The sequence below is a fragment of the Lagopus leucura genome, unplaced genomic scaffold (assembly GCF_019238085.1).
Source record: "Lagopus leucura isolate 7727_CA_CO unplaced genomic scaffold, USGS_WTPT01 Super-Scaffold_760, whole genome shotgun sequence".
In the NCBI taxonomy this organism is placed as follows: Eukaryota; Metazoa; Chordata; class Aves; order Galliformes; family Phasianidae; genus Lagopus; species Lagopus leucura.
In genome coordinates, this window is record NW_024962257.1 from 137,687 (window position 1) to 153,385 (window position 15,699).

Genomic DNA, 15,699 nt, shown 5'->3' on the forward strand with positions numbered 1-15,699 from the left:
TTAAATGTGCAAAAATTCATTCCCATTCCCCTTCCCCTTTTCCCCATTTTTGTTTTTAGATGAACTTCGTCAAGCTATTCTGGCCATGGTGAATAGAAAAGATGAACTGGAAGAACAGAATAGGTAATTTTCCAGTCAAGAAGTGCTATATAATTTCAAAAACTTGTTGTCATTCAGTTTCTTTAATGTAGGATGTCTGTTATATAAAGCTGTATGTAATCTGTCATCTTTATGATGTAAATTGTATTTGAAAGTTAAGCTTAGTACTTCACCATTCAACTGTGGAATCAATATTCAACTGTTCGCAGTTTTTTTTTCCTTTGAATTCAAATCACATATAGGTATCTTTGGGAGGTTTTGCCAGTTGTAGGTTTCTGAAATCAAAATTTATAGGCAAAAGAGTCTTATGATCTTATAAGACATTCTGAATGAGTTAAAGTTTATATTTATGCAAATATTCAAAGTTGTTGGTTTTTTTCCCCTTGCAGTGCAGAAATGATATAGGACCACTAACAATGTTGCATTGGAAATGACTTTCATGCATGAATGTCTGTATGTTCTGTTGGGGCAAAATGATTGTGTAAATGTAAAAATAGTATGTTGTTCATTCAACATACTCACAAACCTAATTTACTTAATAATATATTGAAACGTGGTTAAATAAATGAAAATAAAAATATATTGGAGATGTCCTTTATTACTCTATACCATAATTGCAAACTTCTGCTCCATTCAACTTTAGGTGTTTTGTATGAAGTACCAATATGCTTTGGGTTTCACATAATGTTGATCCTTCTTTGCTCATCAAGGTTTTCACACAGAGGTGCATGACAGTGTCCTGCCTGTCTCCTTCTGTGGCTAAGAAACAAACTTATTTTAGATTATTTCTGGGAAGTAGGAGCTTTCACTGGAGCGCAGAAACCAGGTTTAAGTCATTTTCTATTATAGTGAATTTTTGTGTGTGTGGTAGTACAGTAGATATGGTAATAAATTGTGCATGTTTATGGGATTAATACAAATTTAATAATAAGCATTTATAACTTGTTTTGATTGGATACTCTTTCCTTGCAGCTTTTCGTATCTTTATGTAATCAATCTGGATGAATTTTTTACACTGAATAAGGAAATTTTAGGGTGACATGACATTAATGGTATCATTCAAACAATCTACTCTGTGGTTAGTACATTATCCTCTAATTAGTAACTGTCCAGTTTCCTAACAGATGCTGCTGCCATTCCAGGTCCCTTAGAAATCTGCTTGATGGTGAGATGGAGCATTCTGCAGCACTGAGGCAGGAAATGGACAATTGGAGAAGGAAGATAGCAGAACAGGAAGAGCGACATGCCACGAAAGTCCAAGCCTTGGCACGGTGAGAAACATTAGAACAGTCATAAAAGTAATAGCAACAATTTGAAAGTAATCCTAAAATAGCAATTAGACTAATAGTAAGAAATAAGAGCTGCAAAAATAGTGGCTGGGTTGAGTGGTTCAGTAATGAGTCTAGCCAGTGCTGCTAAGGGATCTCAGAAGGCAACAGAGGATGAAGTATCTGTGCTGTTTAATTGCAAGGCAAGAAGTATGTAAGTACTCCTTAGAATTTTTATATTCCAAGTAATTTGTACACTGGGTGTAATTTAAGAAATACTGAAAAAAAAGTAATAATACAGAAAAAAAAAAAAACCTCCAAAGACATATACAATTTAGTACAATCCCTTGTTTTCCAGCATTAACAAAATAAACCAGCAACCAACAGTCCTCATTATTAAAACAAAACCAGTATCTTTTTCTCTTATTTTTGTCCTATTAGCAAATTGATGTCATACAGGTAGGCAGATTAATCTTTTTGTTATCTTCCATAATTTACTGTTTTCCTTGATGCTTAATTTTGAAATCAGGCGTGAAAATGTCATAATTGTTTTTAATTATTTATGGCAAAAAGCATGACTTTCTATGACGTTTTTCAACATTATAGTGTAATTTCTTAAAAATTATACGTGTGTATACATACATACATACATACATACATACATACAATATATAGTGCTATTATAAATCAATTATTTACCTTTTCAGAATTGGGGTAAAAAAAAGAATTTCTGTTGTCCTGTGTTTATGTTGATTGCTTACTGCAATCTAATATATGCTAATTGTCTTTGGGGTTTGTTATATTGGCTTGAGAGCACTGCTATGAATAAATATTAATGTTTTTCAACCTCTCTGGGCAACCTGTTCCAGTGTTCCATTGCCCTTACCTTGAAGAAGTTCTTCCGCATGCATTCATGGAACTTCCGACAGCTGCCTAATTATGGTTAATAATATATAAGCATCAAGGCAGTTAAGTTGATTATTCTTTTGTTTTTGGAAATTGCTAACAATGGCATAATCTGGAAAGCAATGTGATATTTAATTTAATTTTGGATTGCAAATCTTAATTATACTGCACACAACAGCAACTTAAGCATATATATTGGGCCAACATGTATAACAAGGTCCAGCAAACATATTTGCATGTGCAAATAGAGCTCTCTTTCTTAACTAAATTCCCATAAATAAAAGTACACCTTTGTGTGTAAACTGTTCTCAGTTTTCTGTAGTCTGTGTGTTATCTATCTAGAATTTTGTAGTTACTTACAGGTATACTAGAAAACAAATTTGCCTGGTACTCTATCTGTTGACATATTATTTAATGTGTAAATGTTTTGGTTTTTTTTTTTTAATCCTGATGACAAGCTAAGTGAAGCTCATTATCACAGCTGGTATATTTGTTTCCTCTGAAATGGTTTTCTATTTTGAGAAAACACTTATCTTTTCTTATGCTGTTCTTTTTATCAACAGAGAAAATGAAGTGCTAAAAGTGCAACTTAAGAAGTATGTAGGAGCTGTCCAGATGCTCAGAAGAGAAGGTCAAGCAGTGGAAGGTAAGGATTAAAAAAAAAAAAAAAATCTATGCCCACAATTCTGCCATTGAGACAGAATTTATGGGAGACGTAATTAATAACCAAATGGTGGAAGTTGCTCCTGGACTTGTATAAAGAACTGCAATGGAAGAATAGGCAGTGAATAGCCACAGGTATTCTTTATATGCATCTGCATTTTTTTTCTGATTGATCTTGAAATGAACCTCAGTGCATAATGGGCTGCCCAGTACTGTGTGAGTCCAGATCGATAAGCAGCAGGTAAGGGGGCCTACAGGAAAGCTGTGGAGGGACTTTTTATAAGGGCAAATAGTGGCAGGACAAGGGTAAATGGCTTTAAACTTGAAGAGGGTAAGGACAGGTTGTCCAGTGAGGTTGTGAATGTCCCTCCCTGGAAGCATTCCAGGTCGTGTTGGATGGGACTTTGAGCAATGTGGTCTAGAGGGAGGTGTCCCTGTCTACAGCAGGGTGGGAAGGGGGAGGACCTAGATGATCTTGAAGATCCCTTTCAACCCAAACAATTCTATGATTGTATAGACCAAATACTTCACTTTTTTTTTTTTTGTAAGGTGCATTGACTCTAATAAGCAAGTATTTTATATGAAAGGTAACGAGTCAAGTAATTGACAGTGTTACTTTCTTCTTTTGTGATCACTGGGAACAGAAGAGTCCCTGATAAAGTGACTTGCAGTAGTAATTCTGAGTAATCTTCTGGTAGGACTGCCGTCTACAGATGTTTTGAGAGAGGAAGTAGGTGGCTCTTCAGAAACTGGCAGGTTTTTTTTTTTCCTGTCAGTGTGATGGTCATACAGATGACTGACTATATGAATGAATACTACATAAATTGTGTTCCTAAGGGCTTGTAACCACAGTTGTACTTGAAAAATTCCATTAATCTTTAAAAGGATTGTTGTTTGTAAGAATGAATTTTTACTTCTGATGCTGCTGTAATGCTGTAATGTAGTGGTTTATGTTAATAATTATTCACAAAGAACATCTCTTAAGCTTCTTATAAGAGCAGAAATTATCCTTCATTAAATACTGACAATTTGCATGATGAGTCTAGGAAAAAAAAAGATTAAAATTCCTTGGCTAACTATACTCTGCCTTGTTTAAACTGTGCAAATTAGTGAATGATAAGAATAGAAACTGAGTAGGTTGGTCAGCTTTTCTTGAAGAAGGGAGGTGGAACACTACCAGCATTTCTAAGACTGAATATATGTATGCTTTATGCTCAAAGGATATTTAATCCACCCACAGTAATTGCCTGTAATACTTATCAATAGTGACCAAAATAAATTTGAGCTACGTCACTTGTGCATTGTTTATTATAATTTGTCTTACATTCTAAATTTCATACATTTGTTTTTTGTGTAACTGAGTATTTTTTTTCTGCCACTGGTGATTTATGTGAACTTTTTAGTAGTATTGGGGCTTCTAACTCAGAAGAGTACTTGCACATGTAAATAATGCTTGAGTACTAACATATTTCGAGAAAAAAACACAAATATTAATAGTTGAAGTACAATATAGTCAACACAAGTTCTGCTTTGTGAGAAGTAGCAAACAGTGTGCATTTAATAGTGTGGAGATACAAAAGTGTTAAGAAACTACTGTAAGAAACAAGTTTTTTTTGTTTTTGTGACCAGAGATCCTGTATTAAGTCAATCATCTGAATAAATAATAGTCTGAACAAAACACAAATATGAACAAAAATCATTAGACTAGTTAGAAATTTAGTGTGTTATGTTTTATTCAGTGATCATGATCACAGGACTACTGAATCATCTTTGTATCTTTAAAAATTGGTTATATTGAAAAAAACTTACACACAGTTGGCAAATTGGATCCAGGCTGGAAAGCATCTTCTGGGTCAGGTAAAACTTACTGTCTAATCTGCAGCTTCCTCTTCAAAATATTTGTCTTTTGGCATTCACAGTTTGAAGACTTCCAGAAGTTTTTGTTGTTTGCCATCCGATGTGATAAATGTTCAAACGTTTAATTGTGGCAGCAGAAAACAAGATTTTATTTGAATATATGGAAACATTTTTACAGCACCAGAATTGCATCTAGAAACTCAGTAAAATGGTAACTCTGAAGCTTAATGGAGGAAGTACTTATGTAAAGTATGTATCTTATAATTACTGTTTCTCAGAGACAGTCAGCCATCTTGAAACTGCACACACTGCTTTGATCTTATATATAGTTTGAGAATCTCTCACTTCAGCTTGGAACAATGCATAAGTCCTCTCTCTTTTGGCAATCTTTCTGTCCCATTTTATTTTTTTAAGGTTCAGTGGATTTCTTGAACTCTTAGGCCTTATGCTGTACTCAGATTATTGCTGGACAACAGAAGGCATCTTTTAGTTGTTTTCTTCTGCTTTAATCACTCTTCAGTGGACCCTTGTCACTTAATGAAGAAGTTGATTAACAGGGCTTGTTGATTAGGCTGTGAATATTTATGTAAAAAAAAAAAAATGCTGCCAACTAATAACAAAAATGAAACAATTTACGTTGTCTTAAAGTGAGATGGATTAAAAAACTGCCATCTAAAAATAGCTAGATAGTAGGATTTTTATTTGTGAAAGCAGATTTGTTATACTCTCCTTCAAGAATGATGTATAGTAACTGTTTTATCCAACATGCTTACCTTGCAGTATCTCTTGCATTAATTCGTCAGCTATTTCCTTTGATAATTAAGAATGTTTGCATTACTAGAAAGTGCTATTTATACTTTCCAATACATACATCAATGTGTAACTTAATTCAAATTTTTAAATTCTAATTATAGTATAATTTGAAGTGCCTATAACACTTGTCTTGTTTTCAATTAGCTAATGTTTAAAGGATAACAGTACATTTGCAAGATCTGTTTTGTTGCTGTGTTCTTACACTGTGACAATTGGTAACAATAGGATGAAGAAAATTCTGATTTCTCTGCTTTTGTCATTTTAAGTTGTAACTCTTTTCTGTTTCTTATATATTAATCCATATATCATAGATTAAGTTTCTTTACTTTAGCCTTACAGGGAAGTGGAGTTCTATTTGTTTAAACTTAAAACATACTCAGCCATAATCTTTTCTGGAGTGTTAGGAAATTGTGCTCATCAGGGATAATTAAACTGTTTCATACATCTAATTTCAATACTACATTATGTTATCATAATAACTAATTTCAGTGATGATTTATCTTCTTCCAAATGATATCAGAACTCAAGTCATCTTACATATAGTTTAGAATACTATATGTTTAGAATTTCTGTGAAACTATTTTGAAAGGCTCAAAATAGGTTGAGCTTCTACAGTGATTTTTTTTTTTTTTTTTTTTTTTTTTTACTATAAATAAAGAAGAGTCTGTGTGGTTATACAATAAATTAGATCAGGTGCTATTGATGAAAGCTTTTAATAGTGTATGGAAACTATTGAGTCATAGCCTGAACCACTGATTGATCACCTGGGAAAAGACCCAGTCAGGCCTAGGAGAAAAGGTGAAGGCAATTCAGCTTTGCAACTGGAAGGGGTGCTGCCTGGCTTCACCTCTCTTAGATGCCAGTTAAGGGCTGACTGCCACTGTGGAAGGTTCTCTGGTTGGAGATCTGTTGTGAAGTCCTTTCTGCAATCCTTTAGAGATGAATGTCTTTGGAGATGGGTGAGCACCTTAACTTTTTCTTTGAAATATTCTCCTATCTGCGCTGGTCCCTTTGCTGTTTCACTCATGTGTTGCCCTCCCACCATGTTAATCTTTCTAATTGTAGAGAATAGATTCCTGGAACTAAACAGAAGTCAGCATGATAGCTTCCCTTGAGATGACTTGCTGAATGTTTTCTTTTTTAAAAAAATATGTTTATAAATACAATGCCCAAACTTTAGAACTGTGTCTAGTTCAGAATAGCATACCTGGTATGCTTTCGAATAGCTTTCAAAGTGAGTGAAAATTACTGTAGGCAGAACAGATTGAATATTGATATTTAAGCATTAAATAAATTGTAATCTTGATTTCTCAGCCATCTAAATGTCTACCACTTTTTAAACCTGCTGAGATATTATAATTCTAGGTTCTGTTTATTTAAGGAGTTCTGTGTTGTTCTCACTTATCCAAACAGACCCTTGAAGCTAATTGACTAACCTTGAAAAGGTTTCGTAAAATGTGGGTATTGGGAGGGAAACCCTGAAATGCTTTAATTGGATTTGTGCTTTTTTTTGACCTGGTGCAGGGAACTGCTTTGGCAGGGGGTTGGACTCGATGATCTCTAGAGGTCCCTTCCAATCCCTACAATTCTGTGATTCTGTGAAATGATGACAGGAACAATGGGAGTTCCTTACTGCTAGTAGTTTGTTTCTGAAGTTTGCTAAAAATGGAAGAAATATGAAGAGATCACTTTTTATCATTTAGTGAATTGATATGACAGAATCATGGAAAATTTGGGCACTAAAGAAATTTCAAATTAAAAATTAACTTTAATTTCAAAAAAGGGCACCAAGTAAATTGTCTACTAATCTAATTTGGAAGATTCAGACAGCAGCTTGCAAATAATATTGTGTTTGCAAGAAAACAAGGAATAGCATGGTTTGGAAAGCACAGTCTAATGAAGGAACAAAATTAATCTTGAGTTATGCCATGCCATCTGGTGTCTTTCTTTCTTCATCTATCAAAAGCTGTTCATGTTGTCAGAGTTGTATTTTATGTGAGACTAAGTGTACTTATGCTGCATTAGTGTCAGAAGAACTTTAAAATAAGGAAGTAAAATGAACAAAATATACTTCTAATAATAATTGTTTCTTAGAAATTCTGGATGTTCTATTTGTATGTTGTGTTTCAGTGTGAGCAAGTGTTACAAACTTTCAGTTAGTTCAAACAGTGAAATGACGTGTGTTACTGTACTGACCAAATACTATCAGTGTGTAGAAATAAGTATATTCTTCCTTTTTGTCACAGAGGAAGGAGAAAAAGCACTGCACACTTTCTTTGTAAGAGGAAAGGCAGAAAGATATGTATTGATTGTTCAAATCTTATATCTATTTAGAATGATAACAGTGAACTTAACAAGATTTGAAATGGCTAGATATTCTCAACTATTTGCTACATGGAGGATAGAGGGTGCATGATGAATTTAAAATACAATCTTAGTGAAACTAGTATAGCTTAAGAACAGTATATCACTTACTGAGGATCTGTTGGCAAGGTGCCACCATGTCACTGGTGCACCTCTGTGCACCTTGAGAGATGTCCCTACTCTAGAGGAGATTATGGGTGCCCAGCCAGCTGCTTGCAAGAACTCTCCAGGGGTTTCTCAGACTGCTTGCTATTTATGGGGTAAGATGATTGACTTAATCCTACAACTCAGAACTGGTTCTGTGGAACCCGGGTGTCTGTTATCAGGTGTCTAAGTGCTAGTAGTGAAACCCTGATTGCTATTGCTGCCAAGGGCAAGGTCTTTTGCACTTCATTTTCTGCATGGGGCCTTGGGCATAAGAACCAGGCTGGTTTGGGGGTGACGGGAGGGCATGCAAGGACTGCACCATTGCACTGTCACGTTTATAGACAATACTAGATGCTGGGAACTGGAATATGTTTGTGTGTCTCTTGTCAACTAAACTTACTGTTAAAAATCTAAATTGGTGAAGTATTTATTAATGAGCAGTGCTTGAACAAATGAGTAACATCAGTTTCAATCTGGATTAAAGGATAACCTGAAAGTAAAGCCAATTTATAGCTTGTAAAATCAGATACTTATAGAGGACTGCTAGGTTCTTGTATAGTTTTGCATGCTTTACATATAAAAGGTCGCCATTTTGTCTCTGTCTTTAATTAAAAATTAATGAAGACATTACCTAGTAACCTTTATGAACCAATAAATACATTTATTGGTAGAAACACTTTCTGAAAGACTCAAGCAATAAACATTGCAATTCTGATCATTAGAAGGTTTTGATTTATTGTTAATAACGTCTGGCTATTAAATAGAAATGAAAATTGAAGTAAACAGTAAAATAAAATACTGCCTTAAACTTTGAGCTACTTGGAAAATTTCAGGTTAGAGACTTGCAGCTTTCTGTTTCTTTTATTTATTTACTTTTTTAATATCAAAGCATAGAAGTGAAACATGACTGTATGCAAAGCAGTCCAGATACTAAGTAAGTGAATTTGAGAGAACAAGCACGTTAATTGGAGTACTGTGTCCAGGTGTGGAGCCCCCAGTACAAAAAAGACAGAGTTGTTGGAGAGGGTCCAGAGGAGAGCCACGAAGATGATCAGGGCATTGGAACACCTCTATGAAGATAGGCTGAGGGAGCTGGGCTTGTTCAGCCTGGAGAAAAGAAGGCTGTAGGGTGACCTCATTGCAGCCTTCCAGTACCTAAAGGGAGCTTACAAACAGGAGGGGAATCAACTCTTTGAAAGGGTTGATAACTGCAGGACAAAGGGAAATGGTTTTAAGTTGAGGGACGGAAGATTTAGGTTGGATGTCAGTGGGAAATTCTTCACAAGGAGAGTGGTGAGGAGCTGGAACAACTGCCCAGAGAGGTTGTGGATACCCCATCCCTGGAGGTGTTCAAGGCCAGGTTGGATGGGGCCCTGGGCAGCCTGGTCTTGTATTGAATGTGGAGGTTGGTGGCCCTGCCTGTGGAGGAGGTTGGAGATTCATGATCCTTGAGGTCCCTTCCAACTCTGGCCATTTTGTGATTCCGTATTTAACAAATTTATCTGTGGAGGAGGTATTCTGTAATGAAACTATCCAATGGGTTCTCTCTGTGCTGGTAGTGGACAAATAAGGAAAGCATAGTATATGATTAATAGTCACTTACTAGCCTTTGTGACTGTCATCGTTGTCAATAGCCACAAGATTGCCGTTAGTAAATGTTGGTTTGGAGAAACCATGATAAATTAGAGGCTCTGTTATGAAGTAATGCATGCTTTTCTTCGGTAAAATTGATCTTAGCTTCTTATGCCTTGCTGGTTTTTTTTTTTTTTCTGTCTTTGCCTATCATATTAGTTTTCTTGCTGCCTTTGGTTTTTGTTTACTTTGAGTAGAGTAAGTGTAAAAGTAGCTATGATAAAATATGGTATATCATTGCTGTAGTCTCCTGTGGTTTTTTTGCAAGTGAGAGATGTAAAAACATAAAGGGAATACTGACTGTGCAGAGACAGCTTTCATCAAATTGTGGAAGTCTTATGCAGAATTGTTGCTTAGGAAAGATCTATAATCAAATTTTATGCTGATATGAAATGCTGATCTTAGAAGTTTCTATTCAAAGAACTTCAAGCAAGATTTACAAGAATTAGATCTTAAAGTAGTTTTCAAAACTCACTTCAAATGCAAACTGACTTCTGAATATATACATATTCTTATTTGAAGATAAAGTCATTTTCCAGACTGGACAGTACTGAGATGAATTATGGTGTCTTCTACATACTTTATTGTGATTGTACGTGTAGTCTAGATTTTGGAAAATAATAAAAGCATTTATTAGATCTCTTCTATTGGGACTTACTTAGTTTACATGTGCAGACTTGTTTCTTTCTGGAAATTCATGATCTGTGAAGGTAAGTTTGAGTTGGAGTTTGTGCAATTTGGAGGAGATTTACTTAGACCTTCAAGTGATCTTCAAATATGTAAGTGGTAGCTAGGAACTGGAATAGAATAAACCAGTTTTCATTTGCTGTGGATGGGAAGTAATGGGCTTAAGTGGCAAGAGGAGCAATTTTGATTAACTACAAGAAGACCTTTTCTGAGAAGAATACTTGCATTCAAATAAATTGTGCACAGAAACATGAAATCTCCTTTATTGAAGGTTTCTAAGAATAAATTAGACAACTAACTGTAAAGAATAAAATAAATACAGCTGATTCTGCTGTATGCAAAGGGACGAAATGTCACGTGAAGCTTGAAATGTCATTTCTCAGCCCTGTTATCTGTAATTACTATGATGTTGCACAGAATAGTTCTGTGCAAGTAATATGAAATGATGTTTTGGAACAGTAATTACAAAAAAGAAAAACAAAACATAAGCTTAGTTTTCAAAGGGTACTGGTAGGAGCTGGAGTTGCTACCTATGTAGCTGTAGTCACAAAATAGCCAGATTCTTCTAGCTTTTATTTTTTTCCTGTGAAGATTAGAGAACTTGTCTAACAGTGCATACTAGAAAGTTCCCTGCAGCATTTCATTGTAGTATTTGTAATACTGTTTAATATTACATCCAATTTTGATACTTCTAAGAACTGTTTCTTTTAGAACTGCTACTTTGAAACAATTTGTCTTATGTAATTTAATGTTTTTAATTTGAGGTATCTCTTTGTTTTTAGTTTTGCCAAACATTTGGAGCACTGATGGTGAACTTAATATTCCAGAGCAAAAGCAAGTAGAAAACAATGAGGAGCTAGCCAGCTCTTATGAAAGAAAATTGATTGAGGTAAAGTATTCTGCATAACTTCTGAGGGATAGTAATGATAACATAGCATTTGAAGCTGTAAACGTTTTCTATCTTTAGCTTTTTTCCCCCATTAGTCTAAAATAAAATTTTATTTTTGTTCTAAAAATTAAAAACTTAATTTTCATACTTCTGTGGTTAACATGCAGGTTTATTAATTCAACTTCAAAGCTAATTTAAAGCAATTCATGTGATTGAAACACTTACAGATATACATTCATATTATTAAAATTGATTGATATAAGAATGTGACATTGCTTACAATAAAAAAAGCTACATTTGTTTAATTATGTTATTTTTCAGCCTAACAGTGATTTCATGCATCAATTTTGAACTGATTTATTTTACTGCATTAAGAAATACTGCTTTTATGAAGATTTTTAATAAGCAAGTTCCTTAAGGTTATAATTGATGGCGATGAAGTGGTCAGACACTAGGTTTTGGGCATTGTATAAGCTACAGTACGTTGTTCATAAGCTTCATTGTATTATGAATTGAACTTTAAAGATTCCCAAGAACATAATGAAATATATGTATATTTTTTTAAGCATTTGTACAGCTTTCTGATTGGATCTTTTCTGATTGTGTTTAATTTTCATAAAGCTTTATAATGTAGCTTATGGAGTACTGTAGTATGGAAATTCTTGATGGAAGCTACCAGTTCAATTGACGTCATCATGTTGGAAAAAGTTCCTAATACAAGATTCTCTTTTGTAAAGTAACATATAATTCATTAATTGCTTAAAAAAAAAAAAAGTAAAAACAAAAAAGAAAGATTATGGATTCATCTTAGGTTTGAATATAAATGACTTCCCAGGTGGAAGTAATGGAATTTAATAACCAAATCTCCCATTAAATATTGAACATTTTTATAGAAATAAATCATAGAATGGTTTGGGTTGGAAAGGACCTTTTAAGATCTAGTTCCAACCCCCTGCTATAGGCATGGACCCTTCCCTCTATACTGTGTTGCTCAAAGTCCCATCCAGCCTGGCTTTCGATGCTTCCAGGGCAAGAGCATCCACAACATCACTGGACAACCTGTTCCAATGTCACACCACACTCAGAATTTCTTTCTAAAATTTAATCTAAATCTATCACTCTTAGGTTTAAAGCTGTTTATCCTCATCCTGCTGCTACCTGCCCTTACAAAAAGTCCTTCCCCAGCTTTCCTGTAGGCCCCCTTCAGATACTGGAAGGCCACTATAAGGTCTCCTCAGAGCCTTCTCTTCTCCAGGCTGAAGAGCCCCAGCTCTTTCAGCTTGTCCTTGTGGAGGAGGTGCTCCAGCACTCTGATCATCTCTGTGGCCCACCTCTGGACCTGCTCCAACAGCTTCATATCCTTTGTGTGTTGAGGCCCCAGAAATGGGTGCAGTACTCTAGGCTGTGTCTCATGAGAACAGAGCAGAAGGGCAGAATCACTTCCCTCACCCTGCTGGTAGCACTTGATGCAACCCAGGATACGTTTGATTTTCTGGGCTGCAAGTGCACATTCTTGGCTCATCTTGAATCTTTCATCAATCGACATCTCCAAATCCTTCTTGGGGCTGCTCTCAAGCCATTCTCTGCCCTACTGGTATTCGTGCTTGGGATTGCCCTGACCCAGGTGCAGGACCTTGCACTTAGCCTTGTTGAACTGGATGAGGTTGGCAAGGGCCCTCTGAATAACATCCTTTTCCTCTAGCACATCAGCTGAACTTTTTGTGAATATTAACATAAATCAGAGAGGAGTTTATTATATTCTTAAATATTCTTACATTCTTTTAAATGTTATATTACTTTTGTATTAAATATTCTTAAATGCAACACCAGACACTTTGAATTGCAATGAGTGGTTAAGCTAGTTTGAAAATAATTCCAGTAACTCTGGGTAAATTATTTTATTGCTTAATCTACATATCCAAAACCAGCTTGGATGCCTTCCTGAGCAACCTGCTGTAGGGAAACCTGATTTAGCAGGGAACTTAATGATCCCAATATGTGTCTTCTAACCCCTGCAATTCTGTTATTCTGTGATCTCAGCCTGGAATGCCTGAAGTGGAGTGATCTATCTCCAGAAAGAAAAGTATGAACTCTAAAGACATTTGGCAAAAATCCAAGTCACTGTGCTATTGCTGAAGTAGAGGATTGAGGTTTATCCTATTTCACTCTGCTCCTATTAATATTATCCCATAATCCTCTGTATTCTCCTAGTTTTGATGGCTCTTTGAGATGTTGCAAGAGTTGCTGTAACCTGAAAATTATAACGCTTAACTGTATTCTTACCGTAGTCCACTATGCCCACTACCAGGGCCAACCTGTTGCTGTTTTTTGACTTCTTCTCCTAAGTGTAGCTTTTCTTGCTATGCCTTAGGAGTGCTTACCTTGCATTCTATGATTCTGGTCCACGTCAACATTACCTTTTTATAGAGAATGTAGAAATAATTTACTTACTTGAAAACTTCTAATAGTAGGATTTTCTAAATGGAGTCTTCTTTTCTGTCTTGAAAATAATTCTACGAATTCTTTTTGGCTCATGTTTCCTTTCTGTAAGGCTTACAAAGCACCATTGTCCATTCAAGACAAATCCGTTGCCAGATATATTAGGTATTGATAGATCATCTCAGAACTGAAGCTTTCATTCAACTTTGCAGTCTAGTAATGCTGATAGGAGTAATTTTTTTCAGTTTAATACACATTTATCTCTGGATTATGTTTTTCAGGTGGCCGAAATGCATGGGGAATTGATCGAGTTTAATGAGAGGCTGCACCGTGCTCTAATGGCTAAAGAAGCTCTTGTGTCCCAGATGAGACAGGAGCTAATTGATTTGAGAGGGCCGGTAAGAGTTTGTTTATGAAATAGAGGAATATCATTCTTGACTTAGCTCAAAACTGTTACTCATGTTGAAGTAATAATCTGTATCGGCTTATCAGAAATAGCAGCTGGTGAAACATCAACCAAGAGTACCTTACTTGGTATTTTTGATACTTTCGTTCTCTTCAGCAGTATTGAATGTAAGGCAGATATGTTCAGACAATAAAATTGCTTGAAGTATTCAAATATAAGGGTTTTAATTTTTTTAACTGAGCTTTGTTTTAAAGGTTGAACAACATGATATACTTGATAGGTTTCAAAATATGAGGTCACCTATATCCATAAATCTACAGAGATCAGCAATTGCTGTTCTAAAGTTTTGTAACGCACCTAGAGGCAATGAAATTGTAGGTGTTACACAGTCATTTTTTAAAAATTCTGTGAAAATATGGTATTTCTGTTCTGTTTCTTTAGTCATTATTCTTGCCTTTTTTTTCCTCCTTTTAATTTTATCCCTCCCTTTGTATCACGAGCTAAAATCCCTTGTTCGAGGTCTGATCCATAAGTAATGCCCATTTTATTATGTTGGCCCACAACAGCAGAGGCAGATGTTAATGAGATGGCAATAGAGGTTGAAACTTGCCATTTGCTGAGGACTTATCATATCAAAGTTTATTACAAACTACAATTTAAAATGAAGTGAAATTCATTCACCTGCCACTAAGGGAGGTGTTGGGGGGCCGGCCGGGTGAGGCCCCGGTAACAACGCCCGGTAAGGCCCCAGTAATGCCCCAGGGCATGGCGGGGAGGGCGAAACATGGCTCTGCCTGCCTGCAGCCAGGGATGCCCTGCGGCCCTGTCTGTGGCCTCTGGTCACCTCGCCTTGGGCTGTCCGGTGTTTGCCGAGGGTGTTTTGTCTGTGTGCAGCCATGGTTTTATTCCCGAGTGCTGTGGTGGTGCAGTCTGCGGGCGTTACGGGCTGTCATAGAGCACGTGGAGATAGGATTTGAACGGAGAGTGATCCCATATGAAATTTCAATCAATTAAACAATGGATAGCATCGCTAATTTAGTATTTTTTTCTAATGTATTTTTCTGAAGACAGTGGCTATAATGGCCTCCTAACAGCTGAATTCAACTTGCTCTCAATCTATTATATTTGTCTCTAAGATTCTCAAAAAAAAAAAAAAAAAATTTAAAAATGCCTTCCTTTTACAAAGCCAGATTTGCTCATTCTCAAAGCAGTTATAACATAAAGACCTTGCAAGTGTGATATGTTTAAGCTACTGTGGCATGATTGTTTCTTAGTAATAGTTTTTATTGGGATTTGCAACTTGAGTGTTGAATTTTAGTTTTCTTACAATATTATATGTAGAAAGCATAATAATCAGCATGTGATTTCTGTTATGTAAATATAGGTCCCTGGAGATTTGAGTCAAACATCTGAAGATCAGAGTCTGTCAGACTTTGAAATGTAAGTTTCTGATATGCATCTTTTGTGCATTTATGGGAAAGAAAAATATGCAAATAAATAGATTTATTTCCTTTACTATGTTATTTCTA

At 35.5% G+C, this 15,699-nt stretch overlaps 1 protein-coding gene across 3 annotated transcripts in view; it reads left to right on the forward strand.

Annotated features, from left to right (window-relative positions):
* Window positions 1-15,699, forward strand: part of SNX29 (sorting nexin 29) — a 79,321-nt gene that overhangs the window by 24,439 nt on the left and 39,183 nt on the right. For all 3 annotated transcript variants that reach the window (XM_042864369.1, XM_042864371.1, XM_042864370.1), the window contains 6 exons: window positions 60-123; window positions 1,242-1,370; window positions 2,837-2,919; window positions 11,219-11,325; window positions 14,046-14,162; window positions 15,555-15,610. In XM_042864369.1, coding sequence (XP_042720303.1) covers window positions 60-123; window positions 1,242-1,370; window positions 2,837-2,919; window positions 11,219-11,325; window positions 14,046-14,162; window positions 15,555-15,610 — 556 coding nt within the window. The remainder of the gene's footprint in view (window positions 1-59; window positions 124-1,241; window positions 1,371-2,836; window positions 2,920-11,218; window positions 11,326-14,045; window positions 14,163-15,554; window positions 15,611-15,699) is intronic.